Genomic DNA, 20811 nt, shown 5'->3' with positions numbered 1-20811 from the left:
ATTTGGTGTCATTCCGTTCAGCGGTTCGGGCTGCAGCTGCGACAACAGATCCTATGGGAAATTGCATGGTAAAAACGCGTTTTGGGACCCCTCTTTTTTCTCGGCCCCCGCTTGACGAATCACCACGAAACTTTCAGGGTAGGAGCGGAGCGGAGCTGGACAAAAGTTTGGAGAATTTCGCGAAGATTCGTCAATCGGCGCCAAAGAAATTCCCAATAGAATGTTGCGGATTTCCTATGGAAAATAGGTCCTAACTATAACTATTTACTGGCGACCGCCAGTAGATAATATATATATATATCTATATATATATATATATATATATATATATATCCACAAAAGTCCAAGGTACGTGCGCTCTCAGGAAAATGGGATCCGAGACAAGGTTAACTTGCAAAAAGCGTTTAATTACACGACGCGTTTCGACTGCAGCCGCAGTCTTGGTCATGTGTAAGGTGCACAACTAATGATTGGCTTAAATAACATCACATGGTGAATGAACGCAGGAAATGGAATTTCAAAGTGACTGTGGCGGCCATGATGGAGTGGTAAAAAAGTGACTGCACAATACATCGATAAAATGTAAACAGTGACATAACTGCATGAAAATCAAGTCTGTGAGCCCAGAAATTAATGGATACAACATAAATGCAATGGTACCTCGTGAGAGTAAGAAAGAAAAAACGTAAAGTGCGATGCCGCTAGGGGCTGGGTCAACATGCTATGGATCTACCATACTATATACATAGTAAACTGTACCGAGTAGGATAACTTAAGGTTGAATGCCCAAGTGGGCATAGATGTCCCAAATTGCATTGGGTACTTGAATTAACACGGTAATGGCGACATCCCTCGTGTTTCGTGCATTGGATGGAAATCACTTGCCCACGTGGGCAGATGTGATCTAGCATAAATCTGCATGCCAGGAGTAAAAAGCGAGGATTGGTGTCTATAGTGAGACCCCTACAAAGCGTCCGTGTCTAGGGCAAGTGCCCAGGTGTATCTGATGAAGGGGTCGGGTAGGATCAAAAGTATGTGCAACTTGAACTGGGTCATGATGTAAAAGGCTAGAGTGCTAAGGCGAAACATGTGTCCAAGGTGCGTGAATGATCGCCAGCAATGTAAGGTCACAGCATGACATCGACAGGCGGAGCCCCGCCTGTCACCACTTTCTACGAATTACCATGTGACAAACACAGCCAAAATAGGTGAGAAGCCAAGAAAAGGTTAGGTGGCCCGTGCTCGTGATACCAGGTGAAGTGGGCCCTTTCCTTTCCTCCTACAAAAGAAACAGAAAAATACATACAATTTAAATGCTCAATTAAAAGCATTTAAAGGGTCAATTAAAAGAAAATACAGTTCCTAATGCACTAATGTCAATGAAGGACCAAACAAAACAATAAGAAATATTCACATAATAGACCTAGGGATCATATCACAGAAAGTACAGCAGAGAGCTGTCATAGTTTGAAGCAGTGCAGCGGGTAGGTGAAGAACTATTCTTCTTTGAGGTGAATGGCTAATTACTCATCTTGGTTCAACCCCCCCCCCACAGGATCTTAGTTTGAAAATCTACTATGTATTTAGATTCTTTCTGTCTTAATCTGAGAGTTCTGTCTCCTTCCCTTGGGTTATTTTGAATCTGCTGCAGAATAAAGTAACTGAGGAGTCGGAATAGTGTTTGGCTTGATAATTTCAGGCTACAGGATATTTTGGGTCTTTGTTAGTTTTTTGGCCATCAAGGTGGTACTACCACCAAGGTTTACATGGGCACTCTATTGCGTATATCACATAGTTGGTGCTACAGGTTAGGAATTGTGTGATGACTTTTTTGTGTGTGCCTAGTGTGACTTCTTTGCGAAACATGCTTAGTTTGAGTGTAGTTAGAGTAGGTAGAGTGTTAAATGTAGCTATGTTGTGTAGTATAGTGTCGTTTTGGTAGTTTAGTGTTTAGTTTGTTTGTCGTGGTTCTTAAGAGTAGGATAAGAGTAGGATAGTATTTTAGGGTGTTTGTTATATGTTATTTAAATGTGAAATATTATATAGAATGTCATATTTAATGTATGTGGGGTTGTATGAGTTTTTGTGGTAGGGTGTTTTTCTATATTTGCTGGTTTCCGATTTCGAATTGCGATCGAGGTAAAGCGGCGTTTTTGTTTTTTATGAAAAGAAAATTGTATTTAGTTTCATTGAAACTATTGAAACTCTTTACTTTTTTTACATTTTTTTTTATTATTTGGATTTGTTGGAGTGTTTCTTTTTTTTAAACTCTTTTTCGGGTTTCGTTATTGAGAGGATTGCGTCTTAGGATCCTTTTTTCAACAGCTGTATTTTTACATTTTTCTGGGCTTTCGTTTTTCATGGATTGGGATTTGGTTGGAGCTCATTTGGTTTTCTACGTTTTTGTGGATGATCTACTTCTACAAAGCTGTAAGTTATTTTTAATTATTATGGGTGGGGAATATTTTTATTTACGATTTTGTTTTGGTGTTTGATTTTTTTAATGTAATAATTATGGGGCTGAATACGATGGCAGACCATTGTTCCATACTTGGGACCGCCCGCCTACAAGGCGGCAGTCCCACAGTACAAATTACAATGGGACCGCCACAGAGGCCGTTGCATTGCCTATGTTTTGCTTTGTGGTGGGAGCTGCGCTCTGCAGCACCCACCGCAAAGCAAAGAAGGGAGTGTTAACATATCTCTGAACTACGTGGCAGGCACTATTCGTTGCCTGGTACATGGTTCAGTTATGTGTAGGGGGTACCAGGGGGGAAGGGGAGACCGCTACGGGCCCCCAAAGTCCCTTTCCGCATGCCTGTTAATTGCGATTAAACCCGCCATGAACAGGGAGGCGGAAAGTGATTTTGTAATCCCAATGGCAGCACCTAGCAGGCACTGCCACCATCATAGGGAATACGGATCCCTCCGATGCACCGACAGGCTCAAGGAGCCCGTTAGATGCCTGGCAGTCGGACTTTACGATCTCCCCCACCCACCATTGTAATATGGCGGGTGGGAAACATCTATGCAATGGCGGGGAGACTGCCACCGACAGTCTGTTGGTGGCGGTCTCCACGCCATCATAATCAGGCCTTATATTAAGTCATATGTTTTTGTGTAAATAGTTATATGTAAAATGACATAATTATTATTTTATACAAAAGATTAGGAATATGTTTGCTGCTTTTGTTTATTTTTCATAGTTTATGGTGTTTGGATTTTTGTGATTTTTATAGCACAGATTTGGCTATTGTATTTGATATTCTATGCCTTGGGTGTTTGGGTATAGTCTTGTTTTGTACTGTAGGATTTGTACATTATTTTTTGTTTGTTTACTAAGTTTCGGGCCTATTTTAGTTAGGGATTGCCCTAGTCCTAACTCTTGGGAGCTTTGCTCTTTTTGATAGATTCAATTAGTTTGTTGAGAGTTGGTTATATTCTTCCTAGTCTGGCTTGGAAGGCATTATGCCATCTTTCCACTCCGTTATTTGTTTTAGCTTTTTGTGCTAGGGTGCTTTCATAAACATTCCACCAGGGGATGTGGAATTTGTGTAGTCTTCTGTGTCCTGATCTATGTAGTCTTCTGTAGTGGGTTCGGGGTGACAGAGACGCAGGACCAGGCTCGTAGATCTTAGGAGGGCTTTATTACACAAATGTATGGACAGTCTTGACTTTCCGCAAGGTACACGGTAAAGGTTGCAAGGTCCGAGTTGTCTGGACGGCCACCTCAGCTTAATATCCTCTGTCAGGGCGGTCTCTGGTATCGATGGTCCGGCCAGGTATCTCCGTCCGGTATGCCCCAAAAGATAAAGGAAACCAGGAATTAGAAGGGTTGCCCTGCAACGTGGGAAGAAGGACCGGGAGTGAGGGACACCGTGGTTGGGATGTTCGAGACGTGCCTAGGTGTTCAGGGGGGGGTTTACTGTAACGCGGGGGTGCCGACTATGTACAGAGGCTATCAGGGCTCGTGGTGTCACAGCTCTTGGGGTTTCCCCTTCCCCATCCAACCTGCGACTTTACCCCGTACCTGCTCCAGCCACGCTCCTCCCCTGGGAACGTGGCAGGGCGCTTCGCGGAGACGTTGGCCTCCTGGCTTGTTGTTCTCCGCTCCCGGAGCTGTCTCGTCGGGGATTGTTCTTACTCCTTCCGTCCACTCCTCTCGATCCACCTTTCGCCTCCACTCCAGTTCTCTCTCCTCCGCTCTCCTCCACTCCTGTTCTCGCTCCGCTTTTCTCCTCCACTCCAGTTCGTTCTCTGCCTCCCTGGAAACGCCGTCCACCGTCTTCCTGGTCTCACTCTCCTTTGAAGTCCCGCCGACTGAGACGTCATCCAGGGGAGGAGTTTCGGTCCATGGAAACTCCGTCTTAAAGGCACGATGTCCTTTTTCTGGCTTCCAGTCTTGGGGATTGTAGGGAGCCCATTCGTCCAGTCGGGGCTGTTCCTCGGGTGCCTGTGTGATAACACAAGGGGGTATAGAAGTGTCGTGGGACCAGTAGTGACTTGCAGGTGTACCTGTTTCTGAACTGTCCCATGCCCCGTCACATCTTCCTACCCATGTAGCGTCAAAATTAGTCGGGTAAGTATGTTGTTAGTTTGGTTTCGTTGGCTTGGTAAAAGGAACTTTCTATGATTAACTTGTAGTAGTTTGCTACTTCTGTTGTGGGTACGTAGGCTAGGGCTATTAGTTTATTTGGTATGCAAAGTTGCTGTTTGTTGCATATTTTATACTTAGGACCTGATTGCAAGTTTGGTGCTGCGTAGCCGGGACACAGCGCCGCCTCTGCTGTGCCAAACCCGTACAAAACTGCCCAAGGATTGTCAACCGTATTATGAGTTGGAAATGAGCAACACGGTCGGCGGTTCTTTACTATTCCCAAGGAGGTGCCTGGAAAACAGATACTGCAATGAGAATAGCAAAAACTTTCCAGTACAGCATGGACTTTGGGGGGGGGGGGTAATCCCCATGTTATATATTTTAAAAATACGCTGTATATATGTTTGTTTATATTTGGCGGTGGTAATTATTCTTTTATGTATCAGATTTTGTGTATTTCTTTAAATATGTTTTTTTTAGTTTATTAGTAAGTAGTTTGGTTTTTGCAGTTAATTTTTTAATGTATATTTTGATGTTTGAATTGTGTATTTTTTAAAGTTTTTTTAAAAGGTTAAATATATTTATTCATAATGTTTAAATGTTATTTTTATATTGAGTTAAGATGTATTTTAGCGATGTTTCTGTTGTTGATATTGTGTATGTTGATATTTTTGTTCGATTATATGTTTTGTTGAATTTTCCAATATTTTGGTGTATGATAATTTTGTAGTCTTTATTTTTGTAGTTGATATTTTTGGGACGATTTTTTCACAATATTTATGTAATTTTTATTTGAGGATTGGTAGTCGATATTATTGTATGCGATATTAGTCACTTGATAATTGTGTAGGTCGATATTATGGGGGTCAGTGAAACTTAACTGGGCACGTCTCAGTCATTATGATCTTGTGATTATTCATAATTTAATCAGTTTTCACTGGAACATTAGTTCACAACTTAGGGGCCAATTACGATGTCTGATGGAAAGGCTCCGAATGGGATTCAGAGTTTCAGAATCTGATTCGGAACCCATGTTTCCGAAAGAATCATATACATTTCCAACCAACTGATTACGATGCAAGGAAACCGTTCGGGCTGTCAGAATCAGTTCCGAAAGGCATACGTACAGCCCGAGTCTTTCGGAGCCGAATCGTACATGCCCATGGACACAGTTTCCGAGCGAACGATTAGATGGCCGATTCTGACAGCCGTTCCGATTCGGTCTCCCCGACACAAAATGGGTGTCAAAATCTGACTTTGGAGGCCCCCCTTCACCCCTCTTGTTGGGGCCCCTGGTGGTACCCAAGGAACCCTTCTTTCCAACCATTCACAGTGTGGCAGGCACCATGAGGTGCCCGCACAGGGTGCAAGATTTTCCCCAAACACCCCTTTTTAGGTCTCGCTGAGCCAGCGCATGCGCTGCGAGACATTTAGTGTGTGAGCTTTTAAAAGTCCTACCACACGCTTTTGGCTGGCGCAGAGCATGCGGTTACGCGCACAATGACGAGCAGAGGCGCAATATGGCTTTACTTTCTCGTCATGGTGCGCGCACACCACTCGCCAGTCTGCGTGTTTTTTTTTTATTTTCTTTTTGCGCGTACACAACTCCTGCTTCTCCCCCTCCCCCACCACATATCGCGTCTCGCGGCCACTCGCGCACACAGCCAATGCTTGTTGTTTTAGGGCGGGTAGAAGGAATAGAGTTAAAATCTCCTACTACCTTGAGTATCCGTGTAGCCATTGACTACATCTTCTGCCCATCAATTAACCTACTACTATCCCCAGACGGAGCCGCACACGTAGAAATATATATTTGTAGCGTGTTTCGACACTAATGTACACTTTGCCCAGTGCTCGATTCAGCCTTGGGCTAGGCAGGAATTCGAATACTGTTTCCCCCGAATTTCTCAAATAATTAACCTACTACCATCCCCAGAGTGAGCCGCACGCGTAGAAATATATATTTGTAGCGTTTTTCGACACTAATGTACAATTTGCCCAGTGCACGGTTCAGCCTTGGGCTAGGCAGGAGTTCGAATACTGTTTCCCCCGAATTTCTCAAATATTACCAATCCCTTTATCCCACCCTACCCCACTCTCCCCCAGCACATGCACAGCTCGCAGGCAGCTCAAGAGAGGCAGCAACCACAGAAGCAGCAGGTAGGTAGCATTAGTCAGCACTGTGCTTGGCGCCCCACTGATGTCGCTTAACTTTCCGCTGAAACGCCTTGGGCTCGAAGCATATTTTGTACACCATAGCAAGGAAATTGACAAGGATCTGTCTCGGCGTCGGCTCAACACCCTGTCATTTTGGGGTCACCCGTGTGCAATGTAACTGGTGCTCATATAAAGCGCTCCAATACCTTCAGGTCGAGTTCGCGCTAGATTAAAACTGCAAAAAACAAACCACATCTCCTCCTTAAAAATAAGCAAAAAAAATCAGACGTGCGCTAGCAAGTACCACTTAAACGTGACGTTATTGCTACTACTGACCAAACACAAGTATAAAACGAAAGACACTCCGAGCGAGAGCTCCGGGGAAGGTTTTTTTCAGGAAAATAGTTAATTCATTTAGGTTCAAACTGCTTTACCTTTTTATGTGACTCCGCCGGTAGAGATTGCTATATAATCAGTTGGTTCTTACCCAAAGGCGAGACCTATTGGCTATGCCAATGCTTGTTTCAATGGGAGCCTGTGTTCTCATTTGAAACGCAGGCTCCCATTGAAGTCAATGTGAGTCCGACCGAACGATGTTCGCAAGCATCGTAACTGGTCGCTCCGACTCGCAGAACCTGATTCGGTCGAAAATGATTCCGAAACCGATTTGGTTGGAAGAGTTTTCAAACAGCATCATAATCGGCCCCTTATTATTCAATTGTTTCTTTGAGATGCTTACAACTTGGGCTTCTTTTCCCAAGCTAGGTAGCTTTGGAACCTCCACTGGTCTAACCGTGGAGTGGGTTGCACCTGATTTGATCAAAAGTGATACTGGATGGCCATTTACCTCTCCTTCCACAAAAGGGCCAATTTTGGTGTACCTCTATGACTGCAGCAAGCTTGCAATCCTCCCTCCTCAGGCACTATCCTTGTGCCAAACTCTGTTATCTAGTAAACCTGTAAATTGTAAACAATTATGAATAATCATTGAAGGTCTTTGCTGAAACTTGTAATTCTGTTGAAAACCCTGCACATTATTCTGCTGTTCCATTAAGGAAGTTGAAACATATTTTAATTGAACTGCCTTGGATTGTGCATTTTCAACACATAAGCCGGTAGGGCTGGGGTAGCTGGTTGTACCATCCTATATTGTGACATTGTCACGTGGCCCATAGGGATGTTTTTCACTAACTTAGCATGAGCTCGTTGCAGCGTGCCTGCTGCTTTGCACACGTTACTACACGTCTTTATTTTTTGCATTATTTTCAAAGACTGCTTTCACATGAGATCGCTGGTTTCGCTCTCTGCATGTTCCTGTGATTTTGACTAAACATTATGTGCAAGGTCGAACAACAATGCCCCTTGTTATTTTGCTCTGGCCAGTCCTTAGCCCTTAGACAAGCCATACTGATGCAGCTGTTATTTAGTCAGCGTACTTGGGTTTTTAGTAGGGTGCACGAATAGGTAACAAACACTTGGAGAGGGATCTTTCCAGGGAGATGAGCGCCCATGGTAGATCTACCACCTATAGGCTAAGGTATGGGGTCTGCTGACAAAGCCCAGAGATCTTTTATTATATAATAATACTTCTTCTTCGCAAGGGGAGGGAGGTTAGGCACTATAGTCCTTTCGCCATTGTCTTTTTATGATGACATCTCCCTTCATGATTTATGAACTGACTGCTATGCTGACAATATTTGTACAATGCATTTTCCTGCTTGTTGTGGCACGTACACTGCATGTTAGGGCATGTTAGTTAAAATAAATATTTTTAACTGTTTCATGTCTCTGTTAGATCTTATTGTGGAAGAGTACACGAGAGTGAGCAAAAAGGTGTGTCTTGTTACCGCGATTCCTGAGAGAACTGGGAGTGTTTTGTTCTGTAGTGTCTAATCATTTGTTTCTCTGGGAGTGAGTAGGAGAGCAAGTGAGAAACTATAGCTAGTCGGCCCTGGGTTCGTGGGTACTAAGGTGGTGGGAAGACTCAGTCCCTATACACCAAGGTCCCATTTCCTGCACATAGTTCTGTATTTGTGCAGAATCCCTGCAACAACATCTGTTCATATTCTGCTTATTTGAGGAACCATTTGTGACTCATTTTGAAATCTATAATCTCTCATAATCTTTGACCAATTCACTCACTTCTGAGGAACTTTTGTTTTTAAATGCTCAATCAGATCTTTGTACTTTTGCATAACAGTATGGTATACATAATTCTGGCTTTGAAATTACAAATCCCCAATATCTAACTCCTCATATGTCAAAACCTTGGTGTCGGATCCTAGTTGCTCCCGCTGGCCTCTTCTATCTTCTCTAGCATTTCCGGATTCTCTCATACGATAAACCCAGCTCTTTCAGCGGTGCCTGCAACATCACGTAATGGGTACAGTGTTGTTCTTTTCCGACATTCAAGGTTCTTGGTAGGACGACCCCGTACATATTGCAAACCACTTGGGTGTCCCATTTGTGCCAGTTTAAGGTAACAATTTAGTCAAAATCTAAAAGGAGTTTATTACATCACTCCTGATTAGTAAACTCAAAGGAGACCCTGGGATAATTATCACCCTTCCACAATTATGCATTCTCCTATGACTCCTAGGGCAATTGGCTTGTGCAAAAAATAGCGGATATTGTAATAGAGGCCTGCACTAAAAAGAGACCATTTACTAAGGCTCGGGGGACTACTGTCCCATTCAAGACCCATCATGTTATTCACTACTTTTTACAAGCACAGCAAGCCAATTCCTGCCTCATGATTATTAATCAGGTGGGCAGTGTGTGATTTTTCTTTTTTGTGTGCCCAGTCCCTTTACACTGCAATTTGAGAACATTCCTTACACCGCACAGGGGAAGGCTGGGCAAAGGACCACACAAAACATTGTGCTTCTACCTGCCTTTCTGTGCATGTACCGAAAATTTGAAATTAAATTTTTCAGGAATAATAATAATACCAGTATTTGTAAAGTGCGAATAATTACCCATGGGTGTCAAGGCACTGGGAGCCGTTAGGAAGATTAAGCGAGCTATTACCCAGAGTCACATGGTGCTGGGCTAACCTGTCGCCGGCGAACAAACCGTGAGCCCCCGTGTTCTGGAGTCAGCCACCCTGGCCGCTGCGCCACACCTTTTCCAGACAATCATAGAAAAGATTGTGCCATATCAGTCTTGACATTGCAAGTTTGGCACCGACATAAGCCTTAATTTACATGCCTTTCTCCTCTAATCTTATTGTTCCAGGCTGGTTGAGGTGGAGAGTGTTTGAGGCCTGGCTTATGTTTCCCCTTCTATCATTGACAGCAGGATTCCTAAAGTATACCCTTATATCCCGTGGGTTGGAAGTGGTCAGCAGTATATAGTTCCACATATATTTCTACCTGTTCATTAAAACGTCAGTTCAGCCAGCCAGCAACAGTGCCAGAGCCACAAATGTCCTGTTGTTCACGGGTGTGCCCTTCACCCAGCCCTTCAGTGTCATTTGCAGTGATATGTTGTTGGGCCAATCTATAATCCGTTGTGCGGTAGTCGCCATTTCCGACCAGAATCTGTGGATGTCTCTATATTCCCACGTTAGGTGGAAATATCCTGCTTCAGATTCCGCCACATCTCTCACATTTATTGTCTTTCGTTCCCCCTTTACACACCCTTGCTGGGGTAAAATTCACCTGGTGGAGGAATCTGTAGTGTATTAGTCTAAGGCAACCATTGGGTAAGAGCTCTTCTATCTGGGCACAGCAGTACTCCCATACTGCATCTAAGGCTGGGGCTCTGAGATCCACCCTCCCATCCCTCTTTAGCAGGGGCCATCCGTAGTGGCATCACTTCCTGCAGATGCCTGTAGAGCTTGGTAATGAGTTGTTTGGGGGTGTGAGCATCCATCTGCAGTGGTGGGATTGGTGCTGGTCACAGGAGAAGTCTGGTGTGATTTGTTTGCTAATGGATTTTATTCTGTGCTAGAAGAATATGTCAAGTGGGGTAATCATGATGTGGCAACTGAACATGTCTAATGTAATGTATTGGCCATCCTCATATAGATATCCCCACTTTGTGATGCCCAAATTGCGCAGTAGGGATGCTGCGTTTTCCTCTTGTGTCATGGGAAATCGCACATGGGGAGGTTGGGGGAATGTCAGAGGAATATAGCAAAGGTTAAGCCTAGGTCTCTTACCTCCCCCGACGAGCATGGTACAGAGTGACTTGAGCATCTGGAAGAAGCTCCTATGAAGAGAAATGGGAATATTAACAAAGTATTACAGGAAGTTTGGAAGGACCACCATTTTAAGTTGGCCTATCCTTCTCTGAAAATTGGGTTAAGACTGTGCTTTCTTTTTTTTACCTATAGTATTATGTCATTGGTGTAGAGGAAAATTAGCAGAGATCTGTCTCTGAAGTTCAGTGCATGTTGGGTGTGGGGCTGCTATAGCTTGGCAGCTATCAACTCTAGTGCCATTGTGAATAATATTGTAGACAGGGGGAATCATTGTCTCGTGCCGTGGAAGATTTGGATAGTGCCCGATAGCTGACTATTGATGCACAGCTTAGCCATCGATGATTTTCTATAATAGCCATAGATCGGACGAAAAGGATGTAGGGAGGCCCATTTGCGATAGGATCGCAAACATCTATGGTCATTCCAACAAATCAAAGGCCATTGTGATGTCTAGGAACACCGCTGCCACTCTCATCGCAGGATCTATCTGATGTATAACCGTGAATAATGTCCACAGTCTGGACTATTGACCTACCTTGGATAAAACCTTCTTGGCCAGGTAGTATTAGAAGTGGCATTAGGCACAGGTGATGGTTTTGCAATTGCCTTGGCTAGGATCTTGGTATCGAAGTTAATTAGGGATCGTGGTCTATGTGAGTAGCAGCTATCCACCGGTTTAGAGGGTTTCAAGATAGTTACCATAAGGGCCTCATGCATCGTAGGGGGGAAAGAGTTGAGTGTTATAGATTCTACAAATACCGCCAGTAGGCGTGGTGCTAGCAGGTCAACTTAGAAGTCGGGTTGGAAGCCGTCTGTGTTCGGGGCCTTCCCATTTTGTAAACTTTGTATGGTGTCCCTGACCTCCTTTAGCGTCATTGGCTGTGCCAGGAACACTCTCTGCGCAGTCAGCAGCAAGGCAACCGCAGTTTTCCAAGTATGTGTGTGTCAGCTGCTTTGGCGCGGCAGAGGTATACGTATATCGCCTGATAGGATTGTGCAAATTTGTTAGTGATCTCCACTGCTTCATGCAAGGCATGCAAGGCAGTTCCCGACCCAGTAGTGATAGCTGTGATATCTCCTGCCGCCGTCGATCTCCCTCCCCATATGTTCTAGGTCTAGTTTAATTGCTAAGGAATTTGGCTTAGCTCTCAGCCATTTCATTATATTTTGTCACAATCCCTTGCATGAGTTCGCTGGTGGTGATTTCCCTCTACAGCCTATCCAGGGGCTCTATCACAGTTTTCAAGACCCCATGTTTTTTGGCAATACAGTGGCCTTGTATCACCATCTGGATGAATCCCACAAACTGGCCTGCCTCTCCACCGACACTTGGGTGGTCCTCTCATCACGCTCTATCTAGTAGCGCCCTGGGGAATACCCATCACAGTGCCTGTGTTGCGCTGATCCTCAGGATCTTGATTTTTAGCAGTATTGGAGAGAAGTCTGACAGCATGTGCGCCAATTGGGTTATGTGTGATATTTCTCTAGTTGTACTCCAGTAGTCAAGGTGAGACTACATTATATTGGGTGCAGAATAATATGTCCCTTCCCTGTGAGGCATGTCTCTAATTCAATGCATGTCCACAAGGTCCTTGTCTTCAATAACAGCATGTAGTGCTCTGATGGTTTCTTTGTGTCCTCTCGACCCCGCGAGTGATCGATCTACGTCCGGTTCAAGTGGAGTGTCAAGGTCCCATCCCCAAATTATGGACCTGGGTTCTAACTCTTGTTTACTGGCCCACATTTCATTGAAGAAATCAGGATTGTTCGTATTGCGCCTGCATATGCTGATCAGGGTAACATGATAACCCGTGCGGTAGCCACTGCACTATAATATAGCGCCCATCTGTATATGATCGAGTCATTTGTAATGTAAGGCCACGTCGGAGGAGTAGCAATACACCCCTGGCGTAGACAAAGTTTGATGTCATATACCTTTGTCCCTCCCATTGTGTAAACAGTGCAGTGTCTTGTTGGAAGATGGCATCCGCTTTCTGGCATTTGCAGCTACTTCAATACTTGCCTTTTCTTTCTGGGGTTATTGAGAACTCATACATTTCCTGTGAGGAACGTCACTGTCTTATACAGGTCTGAGCATGAGTCATTTATTTGGAGTGTTGTGGTGTTTGTTCTGGGCTGTACTATCTCTAGCTGAGTCCATATCCTTGCATGTATGTCTTGGTGCTAGTGATTGTTGCTTGTGGTGCGCAGAGTGGTTACTTTCAGGTACATTCCCCCCCCTCTCTCTCCCCCTCCCCGTCCCTGCAACCAGCCTGTAAACTTGCTGGCAAAACTAGGACCCTCCTCCCAACCCTTATAAATGAAAAGTACATTTAACAGTAACATCTGTAACGTTATTGGTGTTATTGAAAGGTTGACCCGGAGTTTACCGGTGGGGGGGTGGGGGGGGGACTTTGACCTTCTGCAGGAAACCAATGTGCTTCTGGTCCGGCCAGGCATTCTGTATGGCATAAGACAGTCTAAAACCCCAGGACCTATTATCTGGTGACTTTCAGTGTCCATTGTGCGGTGCACCGTCAGCAAAGGTTGTGGTGGTTGTAGCAAGGTATACTGGCGGCACTGTTCATTCTGTGTCCTCATCTGTCTCTCTGGGCAAAGTCTCTCATCCACCCTCTCTGTTTCAATTATTCTCCCCTTGCATTCGGTTTAGAAATTCTGATAGTAGCTACAGGTTGGTAAAGATCGTTGGTTTTTGGCAGTGTATGATCCTCAAAATGGCAGGATAAAGCATATTTAGTAGCATCATCTTCTTTTTCACCGCTTCGTATGCTCTGCCCACCTCTTGTACCACAAGTCTAAAATCGGGGTACAGCAATATTTTGCTTCTGCCATATTGTAGGTCACCCTTTTCCCTTGTGAGCTGGAGAGTTCGGTCACGGAAGTTCAGCAGCCTGGCAATTATGAGCCTGGGTGGTAGCCCTGGTGGCAGGCGCAATGCTAGTGACCGATGCTCTCTTTCCACCACAAACAGTGGTTTGGTCAGGTGGTTCTCCATTTATGTTTCCATCCTGCCTATGTTTTTTGTTTCTGCCACGTCCTGGATTCCCAAATAATTTTTCTGGATCTGTCTCAAGGTGTTAGTTTTTGCTTTTAATGAGCGCCAGAACATTTTCCATGTTAAGCTATTTTTCATGGTCCCTACTCTTGAAGTCCCCGATGTGTGACACCCTTCACTCCTCGTCCACCGAGTGTCTGTCCTACTTGTCTAGTCACATGGTCACACTGTTAATTCAGGAGTTTAGACTGTCCATTTTGTGTTCTATGGACTGGAGGCTCTGTTGCATGCCCATGAGTAGTGTTTTCAAGTCAGTGTCAGCTGTCATGTCTACGGGTGCAACCATTTCCTCTGCAAGTTGACCATGGACCTGGTGCGCTTGATCTCAAACACAAGCCGTTGTTGTTTGGGGTTGTTCATTTTCCCCATGTTGCCCAGCGAGGTCATGTCAGACCCAAAATCGTTGCACCCTTAGTGATTTACGCTGCTACCTGTGTGCAACTTATCCTGCAATGACTGGGTCAGCTTGACTCACACCGCACCTCAGGGCAGAGCACTGTATATTAGGAGTGCCCTTGTCCAGCACTGCGTGATATGCTTGGTGATATAATTAAACTTCAGTGCTGGGGACCTACATTCCATGGGACACAAGCAGTCTTTTTGCGCACCAGGTCTCCTATGCCCGGCTCACCATCCTCTCAGGGCCTATCAAGTCTCTTGCTGTCCCACAAACCGTTTCAAGGCTTTTTCTGGGGGTTGCCTCTTCTCACTGCTGCCTTTCAATGCTCCACTTCCGGTGTAGCACTCTCCGCTCAGGTCCGCCGTCCTCGTAGTGCTCCGTTCCTACCCCAACAGGCATTGGCAATGCCCCCACTGCAGGTTCGTCCACCTCAGTGCAGTTTACACTAGTCTGGTCCCTTGGTTCCGGCCCACCGCTTCTTCTAAAGGATCAGCTCCGCTCTGGAGTAACGGACACCATTTTGTTTATTTCAAGTGCCGTGCACCGGGCTTTTTTCGCTGCAAGTGTGCCATATCTTTTGCTCCGCGACAGTGTAGGTGTGGCATTTTCCCACTCTGTCTCAGTGGGTGTGCACTTCAGGCCCAGTATGCGCAATATTTTTTCTAGGCATTACCTTCTCCAGGCCGGAGGAGCTCCTCTGTGACGCTGCCATGTTGGTTGCTGGCCAAGCCGCACCCCGTGCATATACAGTTGTTTGAACTTGTTTGCACCTAGGTTAGTCTGGTGTATAGTATGAATAATTTTTTGCATTTGTTAAAATGTTCCTTTAACATTGCATTTTTTGTTCACTTCAATAGGCATTTAATAAATCATTTTGCATTCACTGTTGAATTCACAAAGCCATTTGCCCTGACTTTTTGAATGCGAAGTGTTTTGTATATCGGGCCTTTGAAAATATCTAGGCACTTGTTCAATATAATCTTGTGTGATCACCCCCTTTTTGCTGACTTGCGTTGCTGTTTTTTTAACTCTGCACATTGGGGCACTGCTGTTTAGTTCCCATTGTGAGTTCTGGCACCTAAAATATGGTACATGGTAAATTGGCTAATCCCCAATCGGCATATTTAATTAATCAGTAGTGCCATAGTACAGCGGTTCTTCACCTTTTGACTTCTGAGGACCCCCACTGAATCCATTACTGGAATCTAGAGACTTCCGCTGAGTCATTATTGGAAGCTAGAGACCCTCCGCCTAAGAATTGTTTCTGATTTGAACCTCAAAGCAATGCACACAAAAAAAGCGTTCCTCAAACAAATACTTAAATATTGAACTATTTTGTTAAATTCACAATCAAATATAGAAAACTTTTTAACATTTTCAATTTTGCTTCTTTATTTGTAAATCCTTTATTCATTTTAATGTATTCATTTTAATATTATTGAATTTTATAACCTAGTTGTGGACACCTTGAGTAGACCTCATGGACCCCCAGGGGTTCTCGGACAACATATTAAGAATCACTGCCATAGAATATGGTGCTGGAAACTATACCTATGTAATAGACTTAATTGTCAGCTGAAGTATGCAGGGTGGTGCCATCTACAAGCTTGACAAGGAAAACATGGCTTCAGGCCTATATGTTTAGCCTAACTTCTGTAGCTTTTAAACCTGCAGGCAAACCTGTCAAAATAACCCATATGACAGAAAGCAACCCTACTTTTAAAAATTAAATGCCAGCCTAAAGTAGTCCTTGTAGCTCATAAGGAAGTGTGCTTAGTATTTAAAAGTGTACCCACGTTATGTTGACATGTTCCTACAGTGACTAACCCGCAAAGCTATTGTGCTTTAAAGGGCTATAGCTCATCCTATGAGAAAAACTAAATTTCAAATAAAATACTTTTTTGCTAACTTTGGGGTAAGCTACAGAAGGGATTCAGCCACTGTTTGTTATTACAAATACAACTCAATGATGACATTGAATGTAACTTTTAGAGAGTTAGACTTTGAATGAAGTATCAGTAGGCTAATTAGCATTAGCCTGCCAGCAGCCACCCCCCTGCTCTCCTCTTTCCCCTTAATGAGGTGCAGAAATTGATCCCATAGCAGAAATAATGGCTTGGATCTTTTGGCAGAAAAACCTGGGCTTGAGGTTTGTCCCTCCTCTCAGCCCAGAAATGGCAGTGGAGGCAGGGGCGGTTCAGGAACTTCAATAATATGAAAGGGATCAGAGTGAGCATTCCTGCCAGTTCATAGTTAAGTGTAAAAGGAGACCTGAGGAAGAGAAGCCCTTTGATCCTTGGGTGTTGGGTTGCCAACTTGGCACTAGCCGGTACCAGAACCGGTTTGGTGTTGTTGCAGAGGAGGGGAGTGCTTATTTCCCTAGACACCCCTGGCTGGGACAGCAGCCACCTCCAAGGGTATAAGGTTTCTGCCATGCTGGATTTAGCCCATATTAGTGCACTGTGGGATAGTTGGCAGCAAAGCAAAGTGGATTAAAAAGTGGAAATATGTGGCTTTGGGAACTTTTTTTCACCGTGATATGTTCTTTGGGGTACTACACCTCACGTATTAGTCACATGGATCACATTTCTAACCCCCAGGCACTATGTTTTAGTCAATGTGCCAACCCAAACAAAAAAATAGAGTTACACTGCAATCCAGAAACAACCCATTGAGCAATATTGCATAGGAAGTGTTTCCTGGTAACAATCAGTCCCATAAGATTAGTTCAGGGACAACAGTGCAATCCCAAATCTTCTTTCATTAAGTAATCACACACTCAAAGATCATCAGGAATGGAATTTACATTTTATACATTTAAAAACATGTTTTTTTAAATTCCTTATTCAGTGCACACAATATGAGTGATAGCATCACAGAAAATTAAAATTAAAGCAGCAAAGCAATGTATGAACTTTGAACACAACAGGAAAAAATGTAACATGGTCATTAAATTTGTAGTTGTAGTACCGTAACTATGCTATCTTTAGGCGCTATGCTAGTACTACCATAGTCAGTCAATAAAAAAAAACAATTCTCCAGTGTCAGAGGTGGCGCGCATACCTGGGTTGGGTCAACATGATCTATTGTTCTGTCTAGAATAGCAAGCCTGCTATTCTTATCTCAAAGGCAACAGCAGTTGTCTGTTCAAGAACATACACAGCCGTGGCAAATTCCACTGAAGGATAAATGCTTCACAGGAGCCTTGCAGGAGTCTCGCCAAAGCCTTCTTTGGTTAAGGTGGATGCTGGAGCTTCACCTATCTTCATCTTGATTGCCCATGTGACGTCCTCTCTAAACTTTATTCCAGCACCTAGGCTTTTTATAGGATCTGATTATTGGGTCTTATCTTGTATTTTAAGAACAATTATGGGACTGTGAGCATGGCAACATGCATGGAATGCAGCCATTTCTAGCATTTCTGTGCAGGTCTAAAAACTCACTCTTTCTGTGAAAGAAATAGAAGAGCCTAAATACATATTCTACACATGTTTAAGACTTTGCACTTTCTACTAAAAAGAAAAAGAGATAGAAAAGTTTAAACTGTGGAAATAAGAGTTCAAATTATAGAAACAACAGAAGAAAGTAAACCCACGGTATGAAGAGAATAGAAAAGTCTGAGAAGTTTAGTATAAGTTAGTAAACCCATTTTTCGAATAGGAAAAGGTTTTTTCAAAAACGAAGGGCCTCATTTATATCCTGGCTGATGGCCTATTGTTCTGCCAGGGCGACAGAGTAAATTGCTCTATCATCCTTGTAGCGAAACCAGCCAGCCAGATTTATAAGTGACCGCAGATAAAGCATTTCCAGGAACTGCTGTCATGGCAGTCTCTATCAACGCATTTCAAAATTTGGTACACGACTTGGTCAACATGACGGAGTCCTGTACTAAACAGTTTTCTTTTTTACATTTATTTTTTCCTTTTTTTATTTTCAAAAAGAAAATCCCAAAATGGTATTTTCTTCTTGAAAATAAAAAAGACAATGCTCCCATCGGCAGAGGAGTCCTCACCCATGGCGCGAGGAGCATTTTGCAGGTTTAACTGCCCCTTACTGCGAAGATTTTGCTGGTGGGGTAGGGTAGCAGAAACTGACCTCTAATTCCACCCATCTAAATCAAGTAGGTGGAATTATGGGTCTGTGTCCAATGGCCCTCACTCCACAAGGCCATCGGAGGAGTTTAATCACAGCATAAATGGAGCAGCCTCTGCCATGACTAAACCTGTAGTCCACCCTCACCGAAATCGGACATGCAGACCATTTTCTTGGTGGTAAGAATACTCCGTCACCCTTGTGAGGGATTATGCTTACCAACAAGATATTAATTGTGCCCTAAGTCAACTAGAAAACTCTGAGCACACTGGTTCGCTGCTGTAAAATGTGCTTCTCTTGAAGACATACGTTTGCATCCTGCAGAACCAACTCAGCCATCCATCTATCCAAGGTTAGTAATTTAAGTACCATTAAATTGGATAAGAGTGATGCCTGTTATTTACAGTGATTAAATTGTAGTATGGAGCACAATATAAGAATATAGTATATACTCACAGGCCTCTATTATTATTCATTGACATACAATATACCTCAATTAGAGACCATATTTCCTATATATGTGTGTGTGCACCTAAATATATCATTGTTATTGCCTACAATGCAAATGGAATTTTCTTTTTGAACTTCAAGAGTAAGGGGCTGATTATGATGGCGGAAGGACCTCCACCGCAGGCCGGCCCTGCAGTGGCAGTCCTTCTGCCATCTAATGGATATTTCCCACTGCCAGATTAGGATGGCGGTGGGAAGAGGAATGCGTCCGCAGCGGACGCAAAGACCGTCCACCGCCAGCAATCATCCTGTTTGCCTGGCAGATGGCCCAGGGAGCCCAAAATGGTGGCGGTGCCTAGCAGGCACCGTCCACCAGATTAGGATGGCAGTAAAAGGCAGCCGTTCCATGGCAGCAATGCTGCCATGGAAAGGCATACGGTCTTTTGCTTCGGGACCCTTTGCGGACCCCTGAGGGAGTGGGGGCCATTCTTTGCCATGCCCAAGGTGGCAGGCACCATGCGGTGCCTGACACGTTGTGCATAGCAATGCACGATGTGCCTCTTTGGCATTGCGGCGGGTGCAGCCTACAGCACCGTCCGCCGCAATGTTAAAGATGCGAATGCGACCTCCACGGTTGCGGTCTCATCCTAATTAGTGGGGCGGAACCGCTGCACCGCTGGCGGACGGTCCCAGCAATGCTAGGCTGGTCCGCCCACCATCCTAATAGGGCCCTCTGTATTTAATTGTGGTGTTATGTGACAGTCCACTCTAGAAAAATGACTTCTTGTTTGCATTTCCTCATAGGGATTTTGATAATTATATAGTTATGCTGCTGTTAACCACCTAATGACCAGTTATTTTGTTACTAACAGATAATGGAGGAATCACCAGCTCCGAGAATATACGGAACTCATCTTTATTATGATGACATCCCCAACAGCTTGTTTCAGAATAAAACAAAGGTAATACAGCACTTCCATCTCTGCACCATTACGTGTATGGTAAAACAATTTTGATGCCTCAAAGGTCTTCTGCGGCAAAATAACAGTGTTACCAAGACCAATGAGATTTAATAAACTGCAAAGAAAACATTATTTATACAAAAAGATTTCTTGTATCCTAAAATTGCATTCTACTGTGCTTGAAAATGTAAAGCCCTTAAACCACAACAATACTTCATAGATCTAGTACACCTTTGTAGTCCAGTACTGATGCTCCTAATACATTTTAGGCGAAAGCTCTTTGATGGTTTACCCTCTTCTTTTCTGAAAATGACTCACTTTGAGACAGGGAATCCCATTTATTAACATGATTACCTTTTGCAACCATCTCCTTTCTTGAGAAACACCTTGCATTGGTTGGAATCCATTCTGTCTCTGCACAATTTGAGCAACCAGCTTTGGTGATAAAAGACAAAAGTAGGAACGTTAACCTGATACCCGGGATCACTATCTGGAACGTCATGAAATGTTTGTCATGCTGTCTCTGTGAAAGCTTTGTCAAAGGATTTCCATGAATCCGGTTCTCAAATGTGCCTTTTACCTGTGGATCTGGTGCAACTACCCATTTTTAGTTTCGTTTTTCCCATTCTCTTCCAGATTATGGATAGTAAAATTATCCTCAGTCCTCTGATCTCCTCACCCTTTCACATATTTTCTGCCATAACTGGCCCATCATTTTTTTCAAATCCCTTGCAGAATTATTAGTGGAGCAGCTGAAGGGTAAATGAGACCTGTACCAGCTTCTGCATCTCACACAGTTCTCATGTATCTGCCCAGGGGCTGCGACTCAGGCACTGAGAAGTAGGGGACGGCATCTCAGCCCTTAAGGTT

At 44.0% G+C, this 20811-nt stretch overlaps 1 protein-coding gene across 2 annotated transcripts in view; it reads left to right on the top strand.

Moving 5' to 3' along the window:
* LOC146798240 (sulfotransferase 6B1-like) overlaps positions 1-20811 on the top strand; it is a 464989-nt gene that overhangs the window by 163477 nt on the left and 280701 nt on the right. The window contains exon 3 of one of the 2 annotated variants that reach the window (XM_085625519.1): positions 19852-19941. The exons of the other annotated variant lie outside the window; for it this stretch is intronic. Coding sequence (XP_085481645.1) covers positions 19852-19941 — 90 coding nt within the window. The remainder of the gene's footprint in view (positions 1-19851; positions 19942-20811) is intronic. 2 annotated transcript variants of the gene reach the window in all.

Source organism: Triturus cristatus, chromosome 9 (assembly GCF_964204655.1).
Source record: "Triturus cristatus chromosome 9, aTriCri1.1, whole genome shotgun sequence".
Lineage (NCBI taxonomy): Eukaryota > Metazoa > Chordata > Amphibia > Caudata > Salamandridae > Triturus > Triturus cristatus.
Note: the sequence above shows the minus strand (reverse complement) of the source record. Positions and strands in the feature narration are given on the sequence as shown.